Source organism: Uranotaenia lowii, chromosome 3 (assembly GCF_029784155.1).
Source record: "Uranotaenia lowii strain MFRU-FL chromosome 3, ASM2978415v1, whole genome shotgun sequence".
Lineage (NCBI taxonomy): Eukaryota > Metazoa > Arthropoda > Insecta > Diptera > Culicidae > Uranotaenia > Uranotaenia lowii.
Genome location: NC_073693.1, coordinates 174,185,597 through 174,206,176, shown reverse-complemented (window position 1 = coordinate 174,206,176; position 20,580 = coordinate 174,185,597). Strand labels below are relative to the sequence as shown.

Here is a 20,580-nt window from a genome sequence, read left to right as displayed (position 1 = left end):
TTTTCATCTGAATCCGATGTTTAATAACGCCAGTATCACAAAAATAGCGATCAGTGAATATGGACAACCCCTTTGGCTGCCTCCTTACACAAAATTTGATACCGGTAATCGATTGCCCGTGCGTCAAACCGTCCGAGCGCAAATTTTTATCTCAATCCGATGTACACTAACGACAATATCACAAAATTATTGAAAAGTTAATATGGACGACCCCTTTTGGCGACCCCTGACCCAAAATCCAATACCTGAAATCGATTTCCTATCTCTTAAAACATCCATAGTAAATAAACGTAAAATAAGGCAAAAAACGCGAAAACAATATTTGTCTTGTATGGACGACCCCCTTCAGAAGGGGTCATCCGAAAATCTGAAAACATTTTCCATCATTCTTGGTCCTAATGAGCATCCATGCCAAATTTCAGACCTCTAGCTCTTAAGACGGCTGAGTCTATAGAGGACAAACAAACAAACAAACAAACAAACAAACATACAGAAATTGCTTTTTATATATATAGATAATACACAGAAATTTATATTGCCATTGCTTTAAAAGATTATAGGAATGTTTTTGAAGAAATTTTCGAGAAAATTGAATTTTTAGATCCAATTAGAAATCAATCTAGTTCGTGATCCGAAATATTATTTGCTCAGAAGATAAATTTGAAGAAAAAGTGTTTCTACTGTTTGAACCCGTTCTCCAAAAATGAAGATCTGGTCCGTCGTAGACCATCCCTCCATGAAGCCGGCCTGAAGACTTCCCACGAATCTGTTTACTTGTGGCGTTAGGCGGCGGAGTAGGATTTGGGACAGCACTTTGTAGGCGGCATTTAGGACAGTGATCGCTCGGTAGTTCTGTAACATTTTAAATCTGTTGAAACGGCAATAGAACCCATGCGAAACACACTCGAAAACGCACCAGCGAAAAACCCCTAACGTCGACCAAAAACTGTTCTAGCATCAAACAAAAGGGCAATGATTGCTTCGATCAGGTTTCAATCATTTTCATTGCCATGAGTTTGGATTAGAAAAAGGTCTAAATTTTACATTTGATCGCTCTCGCCAGCCGGAGCAAGGATTCTCAAAAGGGCCACTTAAATTCGAAAGCAACAATTTTAGTGGTGTGATGGTAAGATAATCCGTAGTCTTCCTCAGGAAACTCAAAAAAAAAGGAAACCAGTGACCCTTTCAGTATCATCTTTTAGGAAACCGAAACGACGGAATCCGGTTGAGCCGACGTAAGCTAAGGCTGACCGTAAGATCTCAAGCGAGTGTGTTTTGTTTTTTTTTTTATTTTTAGCCAATAAGCAAAAATTGTAAAAACTATTGTAAGATTTGTGAAATTTAAAGGATGTTAAAATTAGACCTGAACTTGTGTTCCTAATCTAGCACGGAACCACGACTTCTCGCTAGCCGCCGGACAAACTAAACGCCAGTGTTGGCATATTTTCGGAAGAAAATTTGGCGCAAAAGCAAACATTTTCGAACCTGAGCTGAAATGAAAAAAGAGCGCATAGGAAAAAGTATTACCCTTTCGAACCACTGTGCATAGGAGTTGAGTATTGAGCGCCTGATATTTGGCTTTATCTTAAGAAAAAAGTGTCATCATTCGACTCACAGAACTCTAAAAATAAATGTATTGGGCTGCTTAGGTGTAGACATTCTACAATATGTGTAGTTAATACCTACACTTTCCACAAGTTTTCTTTTCATGCTGCATATTGGATATTGTACTTGTGTATATAAGGTTGATAGATCAATTGTAAGCACTTGGCGGTTCATAGATAACAACTAATCATTAATCTGTGATTCTATTTCAGTAACCAATGATTTCTCCAAAATTCTACACTCACATTTTCGTGCCTTTCATTAGTACCTAGTGATAGTAGTAGTAGAAATGCAATGTCGGTCAAATTTTCCCCGTGTAGCTTAAATTTCCCTTAAGCTTCTATAGTTGCTTTACCCTGCATCATTATATAATCGACCACAATAGAAAAAAGAATCAATTCAAAATCTTTTCCATTTGCATCACATCTGTCTGTCTGTATGCATATTCCAGCGACAGTTGTACACACTTGTGACCAAAGATAGATTCGGTGGACCAACAACTACGACACCAGCAGAAGCGGCGAGTTCTTCGTCTTCCTCAACAGTAGCGGCCGCAGCACTCAGCACCATAACACCACAAACCAACATCACAACCTGCAGCACAATCAACAACAATGTCACTACTGTTGCGGCTTCTTCTGCAAACAAACCCCTCAGTTCTGCCCTGGGTAGTAGTAGCAAGTCTTCACGATCGAACTCGGTTGTCCCAGGCGGGATGGTCAGCAATAATGGCACCATTCTGGCAGCCGCAGTAACGCTCCAGCAACAACAGCCCACCAAACCTCCTCCTGCCACCCTGTCATTGCTTTCGTCCAATGCTTCGTACTCCCACTCCAAGTCTCCCGTTAACTCAAAAAGCCCTTCCAAACACCCCGCTGCTGGAATTGGGAAACGATAAGAGTATAGAATACATACACGTGTATTGATATAATTTTTTACAAGTTTTAGAGGAACCATTTTTCATATCTTTTTCCGAATAATGGATACACAAGGGTTCTGAAAATTATTCATGGTAAGAGAAAACATCAAATTTCGCATTTCACTTTTAAGATATCAGTGTCAATCTGAACCAGAACATATACAAATGACAAAGAGATCAAATCAAAACTGTGTTTTAAAAAGCTAACATTTTAATAGCTGTTGATAAATGTTGCATGTTGATAAGATGAATCACGTGTCGATAATAACTAAAAACCCCGAAACATCACCAATAATATTAACGGCTAACTGATAATCTCGACGGGCAGGCACCGTCTGCGAAAGCAAAAAATATAAACTACCAGATAAGTTTTTGTGAAATTCGTAAGAATACCGTTCGGCAAAGCAAGAAATCAAATACACTTACACGCACTCAAATACTTACACTTGAAGTTTTAAAATCCAAAGCTCGATGCTTCAACCCAACGAGAGCAACACACATCAACGGTAGAATAAGAAAATTCTTTTTGCAGAGAAATGGAGAAAGACTTCGGAACATCACGCAGGACGTGAATCTAATTTGCCGATGGCGACGTTTTCATTCAACATTAAGGTATGTATTCCTTCCTTGGGTAAATATGAATCTGAAACAAGTTTTCGCTGAGGAATCCAGCTTCCGCATTGAATCTATCGGGTGTGTTTGCCTGATAGTTTCGATGCAAGGGCGGGCTTCATTCAGAGAAACGTACAAACACAAATATGTATATTACTTCGATTTAATCAAACGCATCGACATATGAGTACTGATCGATATCGTTCCCAGATACTAAGTAACTATCGCTTGATTGCATTGCTCCCAATCTCAATCAAAATCAAGCGGTGCTGGTTCGAAATACAACTATGCAGCAACAAATCAGAAAATCTGTCCTCTAATATAATCCCAGCAGAGCTTTTCAAAAAAAGAAGGTTTGAAAAATTTGAGGAAAAAAAGGTTCTTCCAAGTTACTATTGTACGAGAATATTTGCTGAACTTTGAAATAGTGCTAAGGACCCTCTCTTGAGCTCAAGATCTCAATTTGTATCTAGAGGCTCATCCATTTTTTACGTAATTCTCCTAGACCGGAAAAGGAGTGACCTCGACCAATGCAATTTGTTACATAAGGGAGAGGAGCTATGAATAAGGTGGTTTTGTCATCAGAAGTTTTGCCAGCACTGATTTGAAGCACATAAGCAATCTGAGAATGATTAAATGCTGAGAGCCCCAACGTGATTGGAGTTGATTTTAGACCTTTCCTTTTTCTTCGGAATTAAGACCACTTTAAGACTTCCTTAAGATCTATTCTAAACTTCCGCGATATGAGCAAAGTAAACTTAATTTGCAAAATATTTTGATACATATCACATAAACATTACTAACATTATAAAATGTATTTTAAAAATTGTACAACAATCAGTTACAGAAACATACGAAAATCATAAGTAAAAATGGAGAGAGGTAGGGGGAAAACGTTACTTAATTTTTCTAGGAGGTAGCGGCGTTACGATTTGTGAATTACGCGGGGTGAGGGGGTCAAAATTGATGATTTTTTTCGATAACGTTGTCGTTGTTCATGGATGACACCTACGGTTTGTCGAATAAAAATAAAAATAAGTTATTTTGGGAAAGAAATTATTTTAAACATTCAAAAAGTACTGAAGGCCTAAACTGATAATATTTATCGAAAATATATTCAAAAGATGTGCAACAGGGTGGTCCCTAGCTAAATGGAATTTTTTCAAAGTCAAAATGTCAATGCTGCCACCCTATAGTAATATTGAGTTAACAATCTATGCGGAATTTCTCTTCAAATGAAGAATCCTAAGACGACCCTCAAACGCCTTGAAGTTAAGAAATTTGTGGAAATAAAGAAAGACATAAATTCTGTAAACCATTAGATACTAGTTTTTCTTCTTAAGACTGCTTAAAATTTACTCCTGGACTTAAAATCGTGCCGTGATAATAGCACTCTAAGAAAATGAAAACACTCTTGAGAAAAGAGGTTAAATGATCTCGGGATTCATATTTTGCTGTGACCCTTCCGTTGATTTATATTTTTTTCAGGTTTTATTTTTGACACTTTACCAGTGTTATGGCATTCGTGTCTAACCGTTGATTTTATTTAAATTGATTTATATATGAAAAAGTAAAGGCCATACTTAAAACTTTTAAAATATTGTATACATTAAAAAAAATTTTTGTCCCATACCCTGGAGTCTAAAATCTTGTTTTGATTCAAAACTCTTCCTTTTTTTTTGGCAGAATTTTTTAGTAACGTTTACATGAGTAAATTTGAACTTTTCAGTTTGTATGGGAAAATTTAATATTTTGTTCTAAAAAATCAGCATCATTTTTGTTTCTTCTGTGGAACCGAGCCTTCTAATAGGTTTTGAGCAAATTTGTAATATATTTAAAGAAAATTTTCGGCTGAACAACTTTGTTCAATTCGGTATCTTCGTATCTTATTAGTCAAATAAGTAATAAGACGTTGAATGGGGTCATTATTTTGGCATTTAAAAACAATAAATTTAATTGACATCACTGCTAGTTGTCTAGCTAAGTATTATATGAAAATTAGTCATGCAATACCTCGCCAGGCACCCAGCAGTGATGTCAGTTGAATTTATTGTTTTTCAATGTCAAAAGACATACTCCATTCAACATCTCATAACTGTTTTGTCTGATAAGATACTAAGTTACGGTTTTAGACAAAGTTGTTCAACGGAAAATTTTCTTTCGAAAATTTATAAATTGGCACAAAAACCATTACTAGGCTCGGTTCCACAGAAGAAACAAAAATGATGTTGCTTTTTCAGAACAAAATATTCAACTTTTCCATACAAACATAAAAGTTCAAATTTACTCGTGAAAAGCCTTTATCTTAGCTTTATTCTTAATTTCTCATCAGTTTTTTTTATTGCTATAATATTGCCAGTATTGCTTGAATCAAGTTTGGGAGATGGGGGCTAGGTTACAAAAAGTTGGAAAACATGGGCCACCCTATTGTGAAACTTTGCTGAAAAAGTATATGACCAATTAAACTGAGCAATTAAAGGTCATTTTTTTAATTTTTCAATCCCTGGGTTGTTTAATGCTTCGTTTTGGTTTAAAACTCATCTTTGATTTTTGGGAGAATATTTAAGCAACGTATTCATGAGTAGCCTTCAACGTTTATGTTGGTAAGGGAAAATTGAATGTTCTGTTCTGAAAAGTCATCTTTTTTTTTTCTTTAGTTGAAGCTGTAAACCGTGGAACCTGTGAATAAAAAACAAGCTTTTTGTCAAATATATTTTTATTCTCTTATAACTCGAATTCTAATGAATACCCATTCATTTAAAAAAATTAATTAAGTCACTTTTGCATTCTTTATTATAAATTTTTAGCTACTTTTCCGATGTACCAGATCCAAAGAACTTAGCGAACTTGAGCCGCTTTTGAACTTAAGCTAATTTCAGTCAAGGTTGCCGAACAAAATCTGTGTTTTGAGAAGAAAAAAAAATTCTGTGATTTTACCCAAAAATTCTGTGATAGTTTTCTGTGATGCTATTTTTTTTAATTTCATTGAACATTCACGATAAATAAGGTTTTTGGTAACTTTTGGTTGAGAAAAATCAAGTTAAATCAACAATTTCATCATACTTTTCAAATTCAAAGTAAGAAATCCAAATTTTATATTGGCTAAAAAAAAATTATTATTTTGGAATTTCATTCAAAATTCGAAAATTCTGTGATATCTGTGAATATTCAAAATTTGGTGTTCTGTAACACAGATTATGTGATGAAAATTCGTTAAAAATTCTGTGAAATTACAGATTTTTCTGTGATTTTGGTAACCTTGCCGCTGCTTCTCGAAAACTTCCGTAAACCACTGATATGAACTCATAAACAAACTAACTGGCTCACTAAAACTTTCGGCAAATTGATCCAGGACTCAACTAAGCACTTTGTTTACATTTTTCTGTGCCTGTTTTTGACGGTCTGTAATTTTATACGTCTTTATCACGTATACTAATTGAAAATAAATTCAATGTACGTATCGTGTTAAAAAAAATTACATCACATGATGTGAAGAAAAAGAAACATCATAAATGAGGGAATTTTACCATAGAAAAACGTGTTCTCTGTCATGTAATAAAAGTGTATATCTTTTTCAGTGCTGTTGATGATTCAATTATTTATAAGTTTGTGTATTTACATTACAACATTGCATTCTATGTCATGCAATGTTAAGGTTTTCTGTTTCAGTGCTTTTAAGAATTCAGATTTTTTTTGCACTGTTTGTCTTTTGGCATTGATAAACAATCATTTTAACTGTGTCTTGTGTCTGGCGAGGTATTCCATAACTATTTTTCAAGCAATACGTCGCTATGCACCAGCAGAGATGTCAGTTGAATTTATTGTGTCCAATTCCTTTTTAACTTTTAACTTTTTTGATAAAATACAAAGTTACGGTTTTCGACAAAGCTGATCAGCTTTTACAGATATTATCAATTGGCACAAAAACTATAACTATAATTTTCTCGTACAAACTTAAACGTTAAAATATGCTCATGTAAGCGTTACTTAATAATTCTGAAAAAGAAAATATGGATGAGTTTTGAACCAAATCGAAGCTTTTGAGACCCCAGAGAGAATTCAAAATTTACCTAAAATCGACTTAGAGTAATGACCCATCCCACCTTAAATCGAATTTGATTACAGTAGAACTCCATTTATCTGAAATAGTTCAGGTCAGGCCAAGTTTGGATAAGGGAAGCCTTGGATTATACGAAATACATTGAAAATCATTTCTTTTTGCCCTGAGTTTGCATACCATCAGGCGTTTAACTAAGTACATTGGGTTTGTGATGATATGAATTCGTCGTTTAAAAAGCATAAAAATTTATTACGACGATAGCACATAACTTAACTTCAATTTTGTATAAAAATGGTGACTCAGATAACGCGGAAGCCTGGATAACCGGAACGAAGTGCAGTTTCAAGTCAAATGTGTGCTCTACTATTAGCACTGATCACACTGACATGACACTTAGAACAAAAATCCTATCATTTTCTGTCTAATTTTGCCACCTATCGACGATATTGCGAACCTTGCAAAATTTGACAAAAAAATTTCTGTAGGAAAAGTTTACCTGTTTAGCCTGGTTGTATCGTCGAAATTGCCTGTTTTTTCTTCAAAGTTGGGTGGCACTTTCCAACTGGGATAGCATTTCATCAAAAGCTATCGATGCGCGCTCTAGAATCGATATTGTGTACTGCTGAAAAAATTATCCAACAAACAAAATCGAGTATCCACTCAGTACACGGAAAAAAAATTAGTGGTTATCCCAAAGACGCTGTCATGATAATTTTACCATTTCAGTGCTATAGTATTTTCAACCACGAAAAGTTTAACATCGATTTTGTAAAAGTGCGCATGAAACAGTATTGAAATTACTATGTACCTGGTAATTTTCGATAACTCTCAATGTTTGTTGTCGAAAATACTATGGTCATGATAATTTCATCATAATTCCTATTACAACTAGCGTCCGCATAGTAATTTAGACATTGTGGCACCAATTTCTATCAACAAAATACTACACACATGGTACTTTTGAGAACAAAACATATTTGACTCAAAAACATCAGTGCGTATGATAAGTTTACTATGGTAAACATTCTTGTTGTTTATACTAATTGAGGATCATTAACCATCAAACCCGTGAGTAAACAAACAAATTTTGAGCTGCTTTCAAGTTTCATAACTTTCTTAATCTTTTCAGAGCATCGGGAGAACACACTAACATTGACCGACGTGTGTCGGAAGTGTGAATTTTAATGTTTTAAATTATGTAATAATGTTTGCATGGAAATAAACAAACAAACATACATACACTCAGGCAAATTCTTATTAAAATTTTCATAAGATACTTCTTATGAACCCCTGTTTTGCGTCCAAACTAATTTTTCATAAGAGTCTCATGAAATTCTTTCAATTTTCATACGAAGTTCTTATGAAAAATAGAAGAAACGGCGTTGAGGAAAAGTAATGAACACATCGATTCCATCAGTCATTTTTCAATCGTCAAACGAAATTGTGGAATTATTAAAGTTATTGTTCTAAGTGGTAAGTTTGAAATGAAGTTTATCTTTAGTGATCGTTAAACATATTTGAAAAGTTTAATTTGTTTTTTGTTTACTTTTCAGCACGTTGAGCGGGAAAAAACCCAAGGTCAAAGGACCGTATGCGGCCAAACAAACCGGAACCGGTGGAACCGGGTGTTGATGTGCTGCTGATGGTGACCATAATGTATGAACCAAACAAATTAGCCGAACAATAAAATAAATTTTTAACATCAATTGTTTTGAATTTTTCGCATCAAACGTGACATACCCTATTTTTATAAGACCATCTTATGAAAAGCAACAACCTCTCATTGAAGTAGGTATTCATCTGCAGAATTCATTCGCGTCATAAGATAATCTTATGAATTTCATTGATTTTTCTTATGGCGCCACTTCATAAGAGAATCTTATGGCATGTATAATAGTATTTTTCTGAGTGTAGTAATTTTACTATTTAAATCAAGCTCCTCGCTCCTCCTAATCTTTATCATAACACATACTAGTTTCATCATGAAACATATCAATTTTACTAGGCACGAAGTAAAACAATGCATCATTTCATTGACCATTTTACTAAAACGCAGTTGAATTTACTATGCGCAGCCAAATCGAGCACATGGTAAAATAGCTATGCGTAAGGTAATATAAACAACAAAACATATTTGAATCAAAAATATGGTTGCCTGTTGTTCATTTAAACCACGGATCTAGTAGTTTTACTATGTTTTTTTGTGTGTATGCACGCAATTTTTTTCCGTGTGGTCTGTTCTTCAACAACACTCACATTTGAAACTAATCAATCTCTACTGAAAATAGTTGTTGTTGAAAAACAAGAAAACTCTACACACAAAAAAAGCATAGTAAAACTACTAAATCCGTGGTTTAAATGAACAACAGGCAACCATATGTTTGAGTCAAATATGTTTTGTTGTTTATAATACCTTACGCATAGCTTTTTTACCATGTGCTCAATTTGGCTGCGCATAGTAAATTCGACTGCGTTTTAGCGAAATTGTCAATGAAATGATGCATTGTTTTACTTCGTGCCTAGTAAAATTGATATGTTTCATGATGAAACTAGTATGTGTTGTGATGATTTGTTTGTTTACTCACGGGTTTGATGATTAATGATCCTTCATTAGTACAAACAACAAGAATGTTTACCATGATAAAATTATCATACACACTGATGTTTATGAGTCAAATATGTTTTGTTCTCAAAAGTACCATGTGCGTACTGCCCATATTTGATAAACGGTCTAATGTGCCATGAACACCAATGCGAGAAAAACGCAAAATACATGTTTTAACAATTTTTTTGCATCCAAATACTCAAAATAAAGTAGATTAATATGAATAACAATCATTGTAGGTGTAGGAAATAGGCGGTTGAGTGAAATTGCAAATTTAGATGAAGAGTTTATGAAAAAAAAATGATTTCAATCTCAGTAGCCACTTTATCAAATATAACATGAACAAAAGTTGACAAATAGCTCTGAATTTGCCTGATGTGCATACGTTTTCAAATATTGTTGCGATTTCTCACACCCATAACCATCAAGCCACAAGATCACAACAAGAAGGGATTAGAAAAACTTTCTATACAAAGACACCGGTTGCTGCGAAGGATGATTCAACACATCATGCACATTAGACAATTTATCAAATATATTGCACATTAGACAAATTTTCTTTAGGGTTGTATGCCTCCAACAATGGGTTTTTTAAAAAACGAATGAAGTAGAGATATTAAATAGAATATAAGCTATCAAATGGCACAATTTTCTCCATTTTGAAAAAAATGGCATATTAGACCGTTTATCAAATATGGGCAGCGTAGTATTTTGTTGATAGAAATTGGTGCCGCAATGTCTAAATTACTATGCGGACGCTAGTTGTAATAGAAATTATGATGAAATTATCATGACCATAGTATTTTCGACAACAAACATTGAGAATTGTCGAAAATTACCAGGTACATAGTAATTTCAATAATATTTCATGCGCGCTTTTACAAAATTGATGTTATATTTTGCGAGGTTGAAAATACTATAAGGCAGAAATGGTAAAATTAGCATGACAACGTCTTTGGAATACCCATGCAATTTTTTTCCCGGGTATCTTTTTCGTGTTGCAAAAATCCACAGCAAGAAAAATTCGTGTAATTTTAGACCGAAAACGATGCACGAAAACGGAACATCGATTTTGATGTAAAATTCTATCACGATGTATTTTTTCCAAGAATGTAATTTTGGAGGCGTGTAAATTAAGATCGAAAACAATGCACGAAATCGGACGACGAAAGCCATCGTGTAAAAATACACAGGGATGTAAATTTTAAGATTTATTATCGTAAATATTAGAAATCTGCTAAGTATTCAGGTTTTGCTGTTGTCGATGAATGAATACGCTGCTTTTAAAATTTTAATTTCGCTTGTATTTCCAAAAATAACCTAAAAAAATATGCACCATCACGCACAGCGTCAGCCTGGAATTTTGTTTCATCCGATGATTCCCAGCACGATGATGTTGTACAGATGACCGTCACCAGGATCCTCGATTCGTCCCAGAACACCATTATTTTTCGGTCAGCGTTACCTCCGCCTGACGAAAATTTCGCCGAAAAATCACTGCCGCTGCGGAAAATCTTATCTTGCTGCAATGGAGAGAAAACTGATTAATTTCAACAGAATTCAATGACATTTTTATGAACCTACCAGCTTTTGAAGGATTCTGGAAATGCTAGAGCTACGCCTACGACTCGTTTTCGAATAATTTTCTTATTGCGGAAATTGCACCTATTTAGACTCCTGTGCAAATAATTTCCACGCAGAAATATTTCCGCACTGACGCACACATAGACAACCCGTGTCAGTTTTTTCAAGTCAGCCGTTGCTCGCTTCTGATTTTCGAATCACATTTCCAAACGGCATAATCGTTATTGTTTTGGCGAAAATTATTATGAAATGCGAACCAAGGAGTTTAATAACGAAAATTGACCGATCAACAAATGAATAGAAACGAACAGAAAACAGAATGCATTCTGTACATTCGGGTACAAGAATGTAAGTGGAACAAATAAGTCATGCATTATTCGGGCGTTTTTCGAATTACTGAAAAATTATCCAAAAAATTATGGATTCACTGACCATTTTTACTGACACACCAGTCGCAATTGTTTTTAATTCATTTTAATTCAATTTTATCCAAAGATGTAAAGAATATCGATATGTGTTATTGTCTATGTATAGGTCTGTGAGCAGATTTTACTGCGCGCAAATTATTTGCACGGGGGTCTAAATAGGTGCAATCTTCGCAGTTTGTTGAAGACGGCAACGGTGCGTATGATAGTTGTTTTTTTGGAAGAAATAATTTGAAGTAACTGAACTCTGATGGTGGTCCTTTTTTCATATAGTCCCTTTTCAACTTATAGCACATGATAGTTTACATAAAGAATGTGAAGGTGTTAGTGAGTGCGGAATTTTTACCTTTCAAATAAGATTCTCTCAACAGACTAAAAATTCATGCAAATGACAATACTTGTTTATACTTTGTATCCGCCGCGCGCCACACAAGTTAAACATTTCCATTTAATTTTAAATCAAACATATAATTTTACACTGTTGATGATATAAAATTCATTGACCGCTTGATCTTAACATCACGGAATGTAAAATTATAGCAAAACAATGTATTTCTATTCACTTTTTGAAAAAAAGACTAAAATTACATAAAAAGAGTTGAAAATTACATCGTCTTCGTTTACACTTGTAAAAAATTAGACTACTCGTGTTTTAGATTCCGTATACTTTTAGAAATTTTTTGCAGTGTCGAGTGATGTGACGCAACGTTAAATGATTGCTCATTAAATTTAGAATTACACTACTATCGAAAACCAAGAACTTCATTTTTTATGTGAACTCATTAAAAACTATTTCTAAACTTTCAGTAAAATTTCGTCATAATTTATCTGCAAGACAATATCCATCAGTACTCTATGATGTTTCAAACAGAACTGTCCATAAATTTAAAAACAAAACATAAGTATCTACCACTGTAAAACAAAATTAAGACCAAAACAGATATCGCAGCTAAATTAACAAAACAACTATGGAATAACGATGAGTTAATTCATTTAAAATATTTCAATGCAAATTTTAGAAACACCTGAATATCTGATTGTGCCCTCCTTGATATGGTTCATACATGACTAACTACATTATGCTTCGCCCTTTACTTCTAAATGACGATGAATTTGGTCAATTTGTTTAATTCATGATCACATTTGATTGTGCAAGATTTTTAGTTATCAATGTTATTTTTCTCTACTAAATTTAACTAATCAATCTGTATTGAAAATAATTGATGTTGAAAATCAAGTAGACACTATTTTTTTCGTTCCGTTATATCAAGAACAAAACCGTGTTGCAAAAATCGAGTGTTGTGACGCAACGTAAACGGATTGCCTGTTAAATTCAGAATTGCACATTGTTGATAACCATTTTTCAAGAAAATCTATAATTTTTTTAATATGTTTGCTATATTTGGCTCTATATATTTTTAGCAGATTTGTATTTGTATGTATTTTGAAAGTATTTTTAAGAAAACGTAAATACCTTTCTTATTTCTTACAAGCAACGGAATTAATTAAATACAGATATAAATACAATTCCCTGTTCTATCTCAATTATCATCAAAGAGATTGTTTTCAACCGACCGGTTCTTATTACCAATTCCATTTCTAATCTGCGCCGAGAGCATCTTTTCACGGTATCATTCATGGTGTGTAGGAGCACTGGGTACACCTCGAGTGCAAATATCCAAAGGTCCTTTGAAAAATGAAACAGAAGCGATGTTTGACAACTTGTTGAAACTCTTCGGTGCACTGATCAGTTTTCTCTTGCTATCGGGGAGTTGATTAGCTTGAGTAGCTTTCGACCAAGGTAGACTAAAGCGGATATTGACATTGGAAAAATATCTTTTTTGAAATCATATGTTCATTAATTCGTTAATTGATATACTTGAGCAATATGCACATTCTGTAATTTCCTAACAATACTTCTATTCAGCTACTCAATGAAGCTGGAACAGTTGGAACAGCACAGCACAAATATCTACCGCCACGTGCTTGCTGGTCTGTACAAGGATGCTGGACTATTTTTCCTCTCACAGCAAATGAAGAGACTCGAGGACAACTTTCCTCGTTTTATTGGCTTGCCGACAAATGGAGATAGAGTGTAAAGATAGGCGCGACCTGTCACGTTTCCAACATTTATAAATGTCCCGATCTCTGCCATGTTAGTTCGACCTGGCACCAAAAGGGCGGGTTCGAAGAAAGTGACTGGTCGTATCGGGAAAGAGCCATCGAGTGGAATACATGCCAGTTCGTAGTAACACAGTTTTGGCATTTTCTAGCTTTAATGAATATTATCGATCAAAACATTAAAGATTTCCAATGACAAGCAAAGCATTGATATCAATTTTATTCAATTGAGGTATATGACAGTGGAAATTTAAATGAGAAAAAAAATCATTGATCATACCATATTCACATAAAAATACACAACTTTAAAAAACTGGTGAGTGATGACCCCAAACTTGGGATTAACAATATTTTTTAAACTCACTTCAACACAACTAAATTCCAGCAATCGAAAGTGTTTAACTTTTTGATCACTCAAACCCCAACATCAAACGAAACATAAAGTGAAAGTTAGGCCCTGAACCATTTGCCGCTATTCAACAAAAGTTTGTTAGCTTTCATACCATGTTGCCTTGTGACAACTTTAACCCAGAAAAGGAACTTTCGGCACAGAATTTCAATGAGGGCAAAAGGGTAATCACACACATATACACACACGTCGCAGGATCTGAAACACCCGGCTGGTCCATGTTGCACGTTTGTAGTTTTGTGGAAGGTTAGGTATGGTTGAAAAAAAAACCTTCCTCTATGGATGAGCCTAAAAGTGATTTTCTGCCTTCGCCGGTCCACCGAATGATGAATAGGATTATGATGTGCCGAAGAGGGAAAAAAGTTAACACATGTGTGACTGTTGACAGTTGTTGATATGGTTGTTCAATGTATGAGGACTTAACCTTTGACCGGTCTTTTTTTGTAGACTTCTCAAGCCAACTGTGTTTCCTAGCAAGAAGTAATCAATTTTATCTCTTTTTCCCATGGGATCTCAAGTTTATGGTGAATTCGAAATTTGGAATTGGCGATTTGCAGTTCAAAACGACTCTCAGAGGGCCTTGCGATCAAAATGATGATGTTAGGGACCCAAGTGTCAAAACAAGTAGTAGTTTTCCAAAACACATGACAATTTTTGAGAATTTTGCAGTTAAATAAAACATTTAGCCAATTTGGCTTGGAGAATATGGTAAGAAAAAGTGAATTCTTTAATCGCTTATGCTTTTCCAAACATTTTCATTATTTATACTTCATTAATTTTTAGTTTTCCGGAAAACAAAATTTATGTCTAAACTTGCAGCAGCTTGGAAGGCCTACCCGGAGAAAGAGTGTTTTAAGTTCCGCTTTAAAACAGCAAAGGTTCACGAAAACGAAAGATTTTCAATAAACGACCTGGAAATTATTTATAAGAAACTTTCGGACGAAGATTCTTTAGTTCGTAATATTTTATTCATTTTTGGCAAGTTCGTTTTCATAAAATATTTCTTAAAAATTTATTTCAGAAGCGTGTCGAATTTCAGGATAAAAAACAGGTTTGATCAAACGGATGGAACCGATTAGGAACTGCTTTGGAAAAGGATGATTTGTTCTTCTAAGGAATAAAAAAAAGGTTTCTCGAATCGGCCTGAAAGAATCAGTAACACAGTCATAAGCAAGCATGTCGAACTGGCCGTTTTACGAGCCACATGTGACCCAGAGTGTATCAGTTATCATTTATATTTTGGTAAAATAGTTAATAAATATGCTTGAAGTATTTTCTTCTTCAAATCTGCATTCTTTGCTTGCAATCTTGCAATATTTTTCATGCAACATAAGTCTTGTATAGGTTTGGCACACCATGGCGCTGTTTTTTGTCCATTTTTGTCTTACCCCACGCTTGAGCAGCATCAGTGCAAAACATATATTCTACCTTCCGGAACCTACAAGAAATAAATTTGTGTTGAAATCCAGCCATTAGATTGAGTTTAACTTTAAAATTTTTCAAAAACAGCAAACAAGCGATGATATGTTTGCACTTTTCTGTTCCGGCTTTGCAGCTACAGCTCAAAATCCATGAAGAAATGGAGTGTGTGAGTTTAAGCTGAATTTGATGTGCACGGCGTTTGGATGTGATTTTTGTGTAACATATCCTCTCAGCTTTATAAATTCATCCGTCTTCTTACGGTAGCCGATTAATAGTACGTGATTGGCTTAAAAAACTGCTGACCCTTCTCGGATTGGCCGGACAGAATCTCTAACGTAGTCAAGCACATCCACCATGTCGATTTCTATCGGAATAGCTTCGCCTTGGTTTGAACCTTAAAAAGTCACAAATGTTATTTTTATTAAAACATCACATAAAAACTAAATCTTATTATGCAAAAACTACCAGGACTAGAAAATCGAAGATTTTCTTACCCGATTCTGCCATATTTACTGTCCGAAATTTGCTAGTTTCCGCAAAAACCACAATTTTGAAAGCAACTCCCATTGACTGATGTGTTAACAATCAGCTATCATCACCCTTTTGTTAGTTCCGTAACTGAAATCTAGTTTGCGCTGCATGTCAAATAGTTTTGCTGCAAATCGCCAATAGCATTTTTTAATTTAAACCACAGCACATATCAAGGAATATTTAAATAAGGTAGTGTCGAGAGCCATATTGGATTTTTTTTTGTGACGTCACAAAAACGAATGTATCGAAAATTTATATGCGAATGGCAGAAATTAAAAAGAAAAACATATTTTATAACGAAAATGAATTCCAATTACATTTTGATTGTGTTGTAAGACCTCTATTTCACTATGTTATGAAATTTTCTGGTCCTTTGAAGATGGCATTATGTTTTTTTTCTCATTTTGATAATGAACGCAACGTCATCTTGAAGCTAAAACGTTAAAAAACGAAGATAAAATCTACTTTTAAAAGGTCTAGCCGGTAGTTATTTAGTGTTCAACTGATTGTCATGATTTTTATCCAATCGGTTTACCAATTCATTTCTTATTTAGAACAATTAACATCAATTGATTATTGTTAACTCGATTTACTAAAATCGAATAAATAATTGTGGTTTTATTTAAAAGTTTGTTTTTTGATAACTTTTTTGTAATAAGGATCTTAAACTGCACTGACTTGATCATTTTCATGGAAGACTTTGAACTAATTTTCAAGTTTTGCAAGTTTGAGTTAGGAAAATCCACTATTTTTTCGAACTTCGATGGTCTATTTCATGCAAAAATTACTCGAAAATCCATCTTTTTTCGTACAAATCTTGAAGAGCAAGAATCCTTTTAGAATAACAGGTATTAAAAGTGGAACATTTCCAGCAAATTCTTCAAATTATCAACGAAAAGGGCAAATTTCCTAGTAAATTAACAGATTTTTCGTGATTGTGACGTCGCAGTGTGTACTAATACTAAAGCAGGGCTGCCTCGACACTACCTTCTTTAAATATTCCTTGAGCACATATGCAGTATAAAACAGGTATATAGAGTTGTTTTTGACATTTCTTACCCACACTTGCTGAGCGTGTACAGATGAGACGGGACAATTAACCTCAAAATCTCAGCCGGTCGACAAACATGGTCGTTTTTGAGGTTAACTGTCCCAAAACTGAAAAGTGTTGGGGAAACAATCAGCTTAATAAAACAAACACTACCAGCGGCAAATAGGACTACATATACTCAATCCTAATATAATAATATTTCGTTTCAAGTTCTGATAGCACTGCACAGTGGTCCAGAACAAACATTTATCGTGACAAAATTAATTACGCAAAATATGTACCTTTTAGACTTATGATGTCTTCAGCAAAGTTGTTCATAATTAGAAGGGCCGTATTTTGAAAGAATATTTTATTAGGGCGTGTCATCCTCCTGGGAATTCGTAATGCTAACTTCTTTCAAAAGCTAGATAGTGCAAAAATATGTTCTACAATGTTGTAGATTTTAACTTTTCAACGAACTTTGCTGAACACATGAAAGTCGTACGATGAAACGTTTTCGTTTTATAATTTTTTTAAGATTTACATATTAGAGCGTGTCGAAAAAAACAGTTTTTTGACCATAACTTTTTCTAGTAAAGTTGTACAGTGTTTATATATTCTAAACAATTGTTCAACTTAATAATGCGCACGTTTTTCTCTAAGATTATAGTAAGCTATTGTTTCATCTGCAAAAGTTAGGAGCACAAATGTGTTCAAATTTGACAATTTTTGAGCAGCAATATCTCCGATTTGTGCAATCCATAAAATCTGAAATCTATTGCAAAATGTAGCTTGAAACATGAATATTAAATGCTGAAAAAATTGGAGATAGGTTTTTCTTTTAATTCGAGAATTTAAATTTTGAAAATCGTAATTTTGCATGATTTTTTCATAGAATTTTATTTAATTTTAATCCTTTTTTATCAGAAACACAACCAATACCAATACACAAGCCACCCATTACTCGTGATATTATTTTGAATTCTTCAGCGTCTTATTTAATAATGATCTTAAACATTTTATTGTTTCAATAAATATTTTTAAAAAAATTAACAAAGTTTAATTGTTCTAAGAAAATTCAACTTTCTTCAAAAAATTTTCCGCAGCTTCGGGAATTGGCGGAATTTCTTTGACTCTCGGGACGCGATTGGTCAATGAAATGAGCGGATCAGAAGTAATCAGCAGCCTTTTGAATACATCTTCGATGTTTGCAACCCTACTGAATTTGCGTGCATGATGTTCTCTGAAACGTCTTATCGATTTGTTCCTTGTTTCCTGAGCTTCCTCACTACACATTCCTATGGGCAGTATAGCATATTTTATCATTGCTGCTCTATGAGTCAAAAGCTTGTGAACTGTAGGCGATAGAGGATACCAACCATACAGCTCAACGTATTGCTTCCACGTTTCTTCGGCGTTTGCTTGATACGCTTCAAAATCGATTTCAGCCTTACTGTTCAAAAATAATAAAAGAGTGCGAATTCTTTATAACAGATTTTGGTTGATTCCAGTTATCCGGGAAATTATTTCGAAATTTTCGAAAAATTTACGAGCCGTGTTCCCGTCGTTACTATTTCCTTCTTCCGGACGCGGCTCACTAATTCTTAGGCCCAATTCATTCCGAAGATTTGTTTTGATAATAGATTCTCTTTCTTTTGAATCTCGGCCATGCCTTACTGCAAAAAAGATCATTATTAAAACAGTCATAATTTTTTGTTACTTTTATCATACCAACACGCCAAGAAGGATTATCCAATCCTAATCTGAAGGATATTCAAGATTACTTCTGATCCGCCCATTTTATTAACCAATCACGTCCCGAGAGTCAAAGAAATTCCGCCAATTCCCGAAGCTGCGGAAAATTTTTTGAAGAAAGTTGAATTTTCTTAGAACAATTAAACTTTGTTAATTTTTAAAAAATATTTATTGAAACAATAAAATGTTTAAGATCATTATTAAATAAGAAGCTGAAGAATTCAAAATAATATCACGAGTAATGGGTGGCTTGTGTATTGGTATTGGTATTGGTTGTGTTTCTGATAAAAAAGGATTAAAATTAAATAAAATTCTATGAAAAAAATCATGCAAAATTACGATTTTCAAAATTTAAATTCTCAAATTAAAAACCTATCTCCAATTTTTTCAGCATTTAATATTCATGTTTCAAGCTACGTTTTGCAATAGATTTCAGATTTTATGGATTGCACAAATCGGAGATATCGCAGCTCAAAAATTGTCAAATTTGAACACATTTGTGCTCCTAACTTTTGCAGATGAAACAATAGCTTACTATAATCTTAGAGAAAAACGTGCGCATTATTAAGTTGAACAATTGTTTAGAATATGTCAACACTGTACAACTTTACTAGAAAAAGTTATGGTCAAAAAACTGTTTTTTTCGACACGCTCTAATATGTAAATCTTAAAAAAATTATAAAACGAAAACGTTTCATCGTACGACTTTCATGTGTTCAGCAAAGTTAGTTGAAAAGTTAAAATCTACAACATTGTAGAACATATTTTTGCACTATCTAGCTTTTGAAAGAAGTTAGCATTACGAATTCCCAGGAGGATGACACGCCCTAATAAAATATTCTTTCAAAATACGGCCCTTATAATTATAAACAACTTTGCAGAAGACATCATAAGTCTAAAAGGTACATATTTTGCGTAATTAATTTTGTCACGATAAATGTTTGTTCTGGACCACTGTGCACTGTTAACAACATCACATAAAATCACACTGGGCCTTATTCTGGGAGATTTGGAAATTCAAATTTAAGCTAGAAATAATAACAAAACCAAAAATGCACAATAAATGAGGAAAAAAAACTTATAAAACCATTTTCTACTTATGATCATCACACAAACAAAAAAGAATATCAAATGATGTTCTTAATTCTGAATTAGAAATTTGAAGCGGTTCACAATGGGGAAAATATCAATATCTTCCCTCCGACTAGAACCAAATTCATGAAAATATACTGCTTTAGTGAACAAGCCCAGAAAATTGATTGGACATAGTTTCGGACACCGCACGAGCTTACGAATGAAGATATAGTGCGTTTTAACCCCTAACTTCCCTATATTTAAGTTCCCCAAATTAAGTTCCCCAAATTTATATTCCCCAAATTAAGTTAACCCTACATTGGTAGAGTCATGTGTTATTAGTACACAAGTTAAACGCATCTTAATTCCTGTGAAAAATACTTAATTATCCACTTTATAGTGTATCTATGTTGAGGTAAACGGTTGTT

At 34.0% G+C, this 20,580-nt stretch overlaps 1 protein-coding gene and 1 long non-coding RNA gene across 8 annotated transcripts in view; both read left to right on the top strand.

The window, feature by feature from the left end:
* LOC129758711 (SCY1-like protein 2) overlaps positions 1 to 20,580 on the top strand; it is a 248,924-nt gene that overhangs the window by 217,676 nt on the left and 10,668 nt on the right. For 5 of the 7 annotated variants that reach the window (XM_055756307.1, XM_055756305.1, XM_055756306.1 and 2 more), the window contains one exon: positions 2,057 to 3,136. In XM_055756307.1, the coding sequence (XP_055612282.1) occupies positions 2,057 to 2,503 (447 nt within the window). In that variant the 3' untranslated portion in view covers positions 2,504 to 3,136. Of the gene's footprint in view, positions 1 to 2,056; positions 3,137 to 20,580 lie in introns of those variants that run through there. The other 2 variants (XM_055756310.1, XM_055756312.1) reach the window with 1 other exon arrangement.
* LOC129758713 (uncharacterized) lies at positions 14,900 to 15,880 on the top strand. Its single transcript, XR_008740050.1, has 3 exons — positions 14,900 to 15,048; positions 15,124 to 15,293; positions 15,362 to 15,880. It is a non-coding gene; the product is annotated as an uncharacterized LOC129758713 (long non-coding RNA).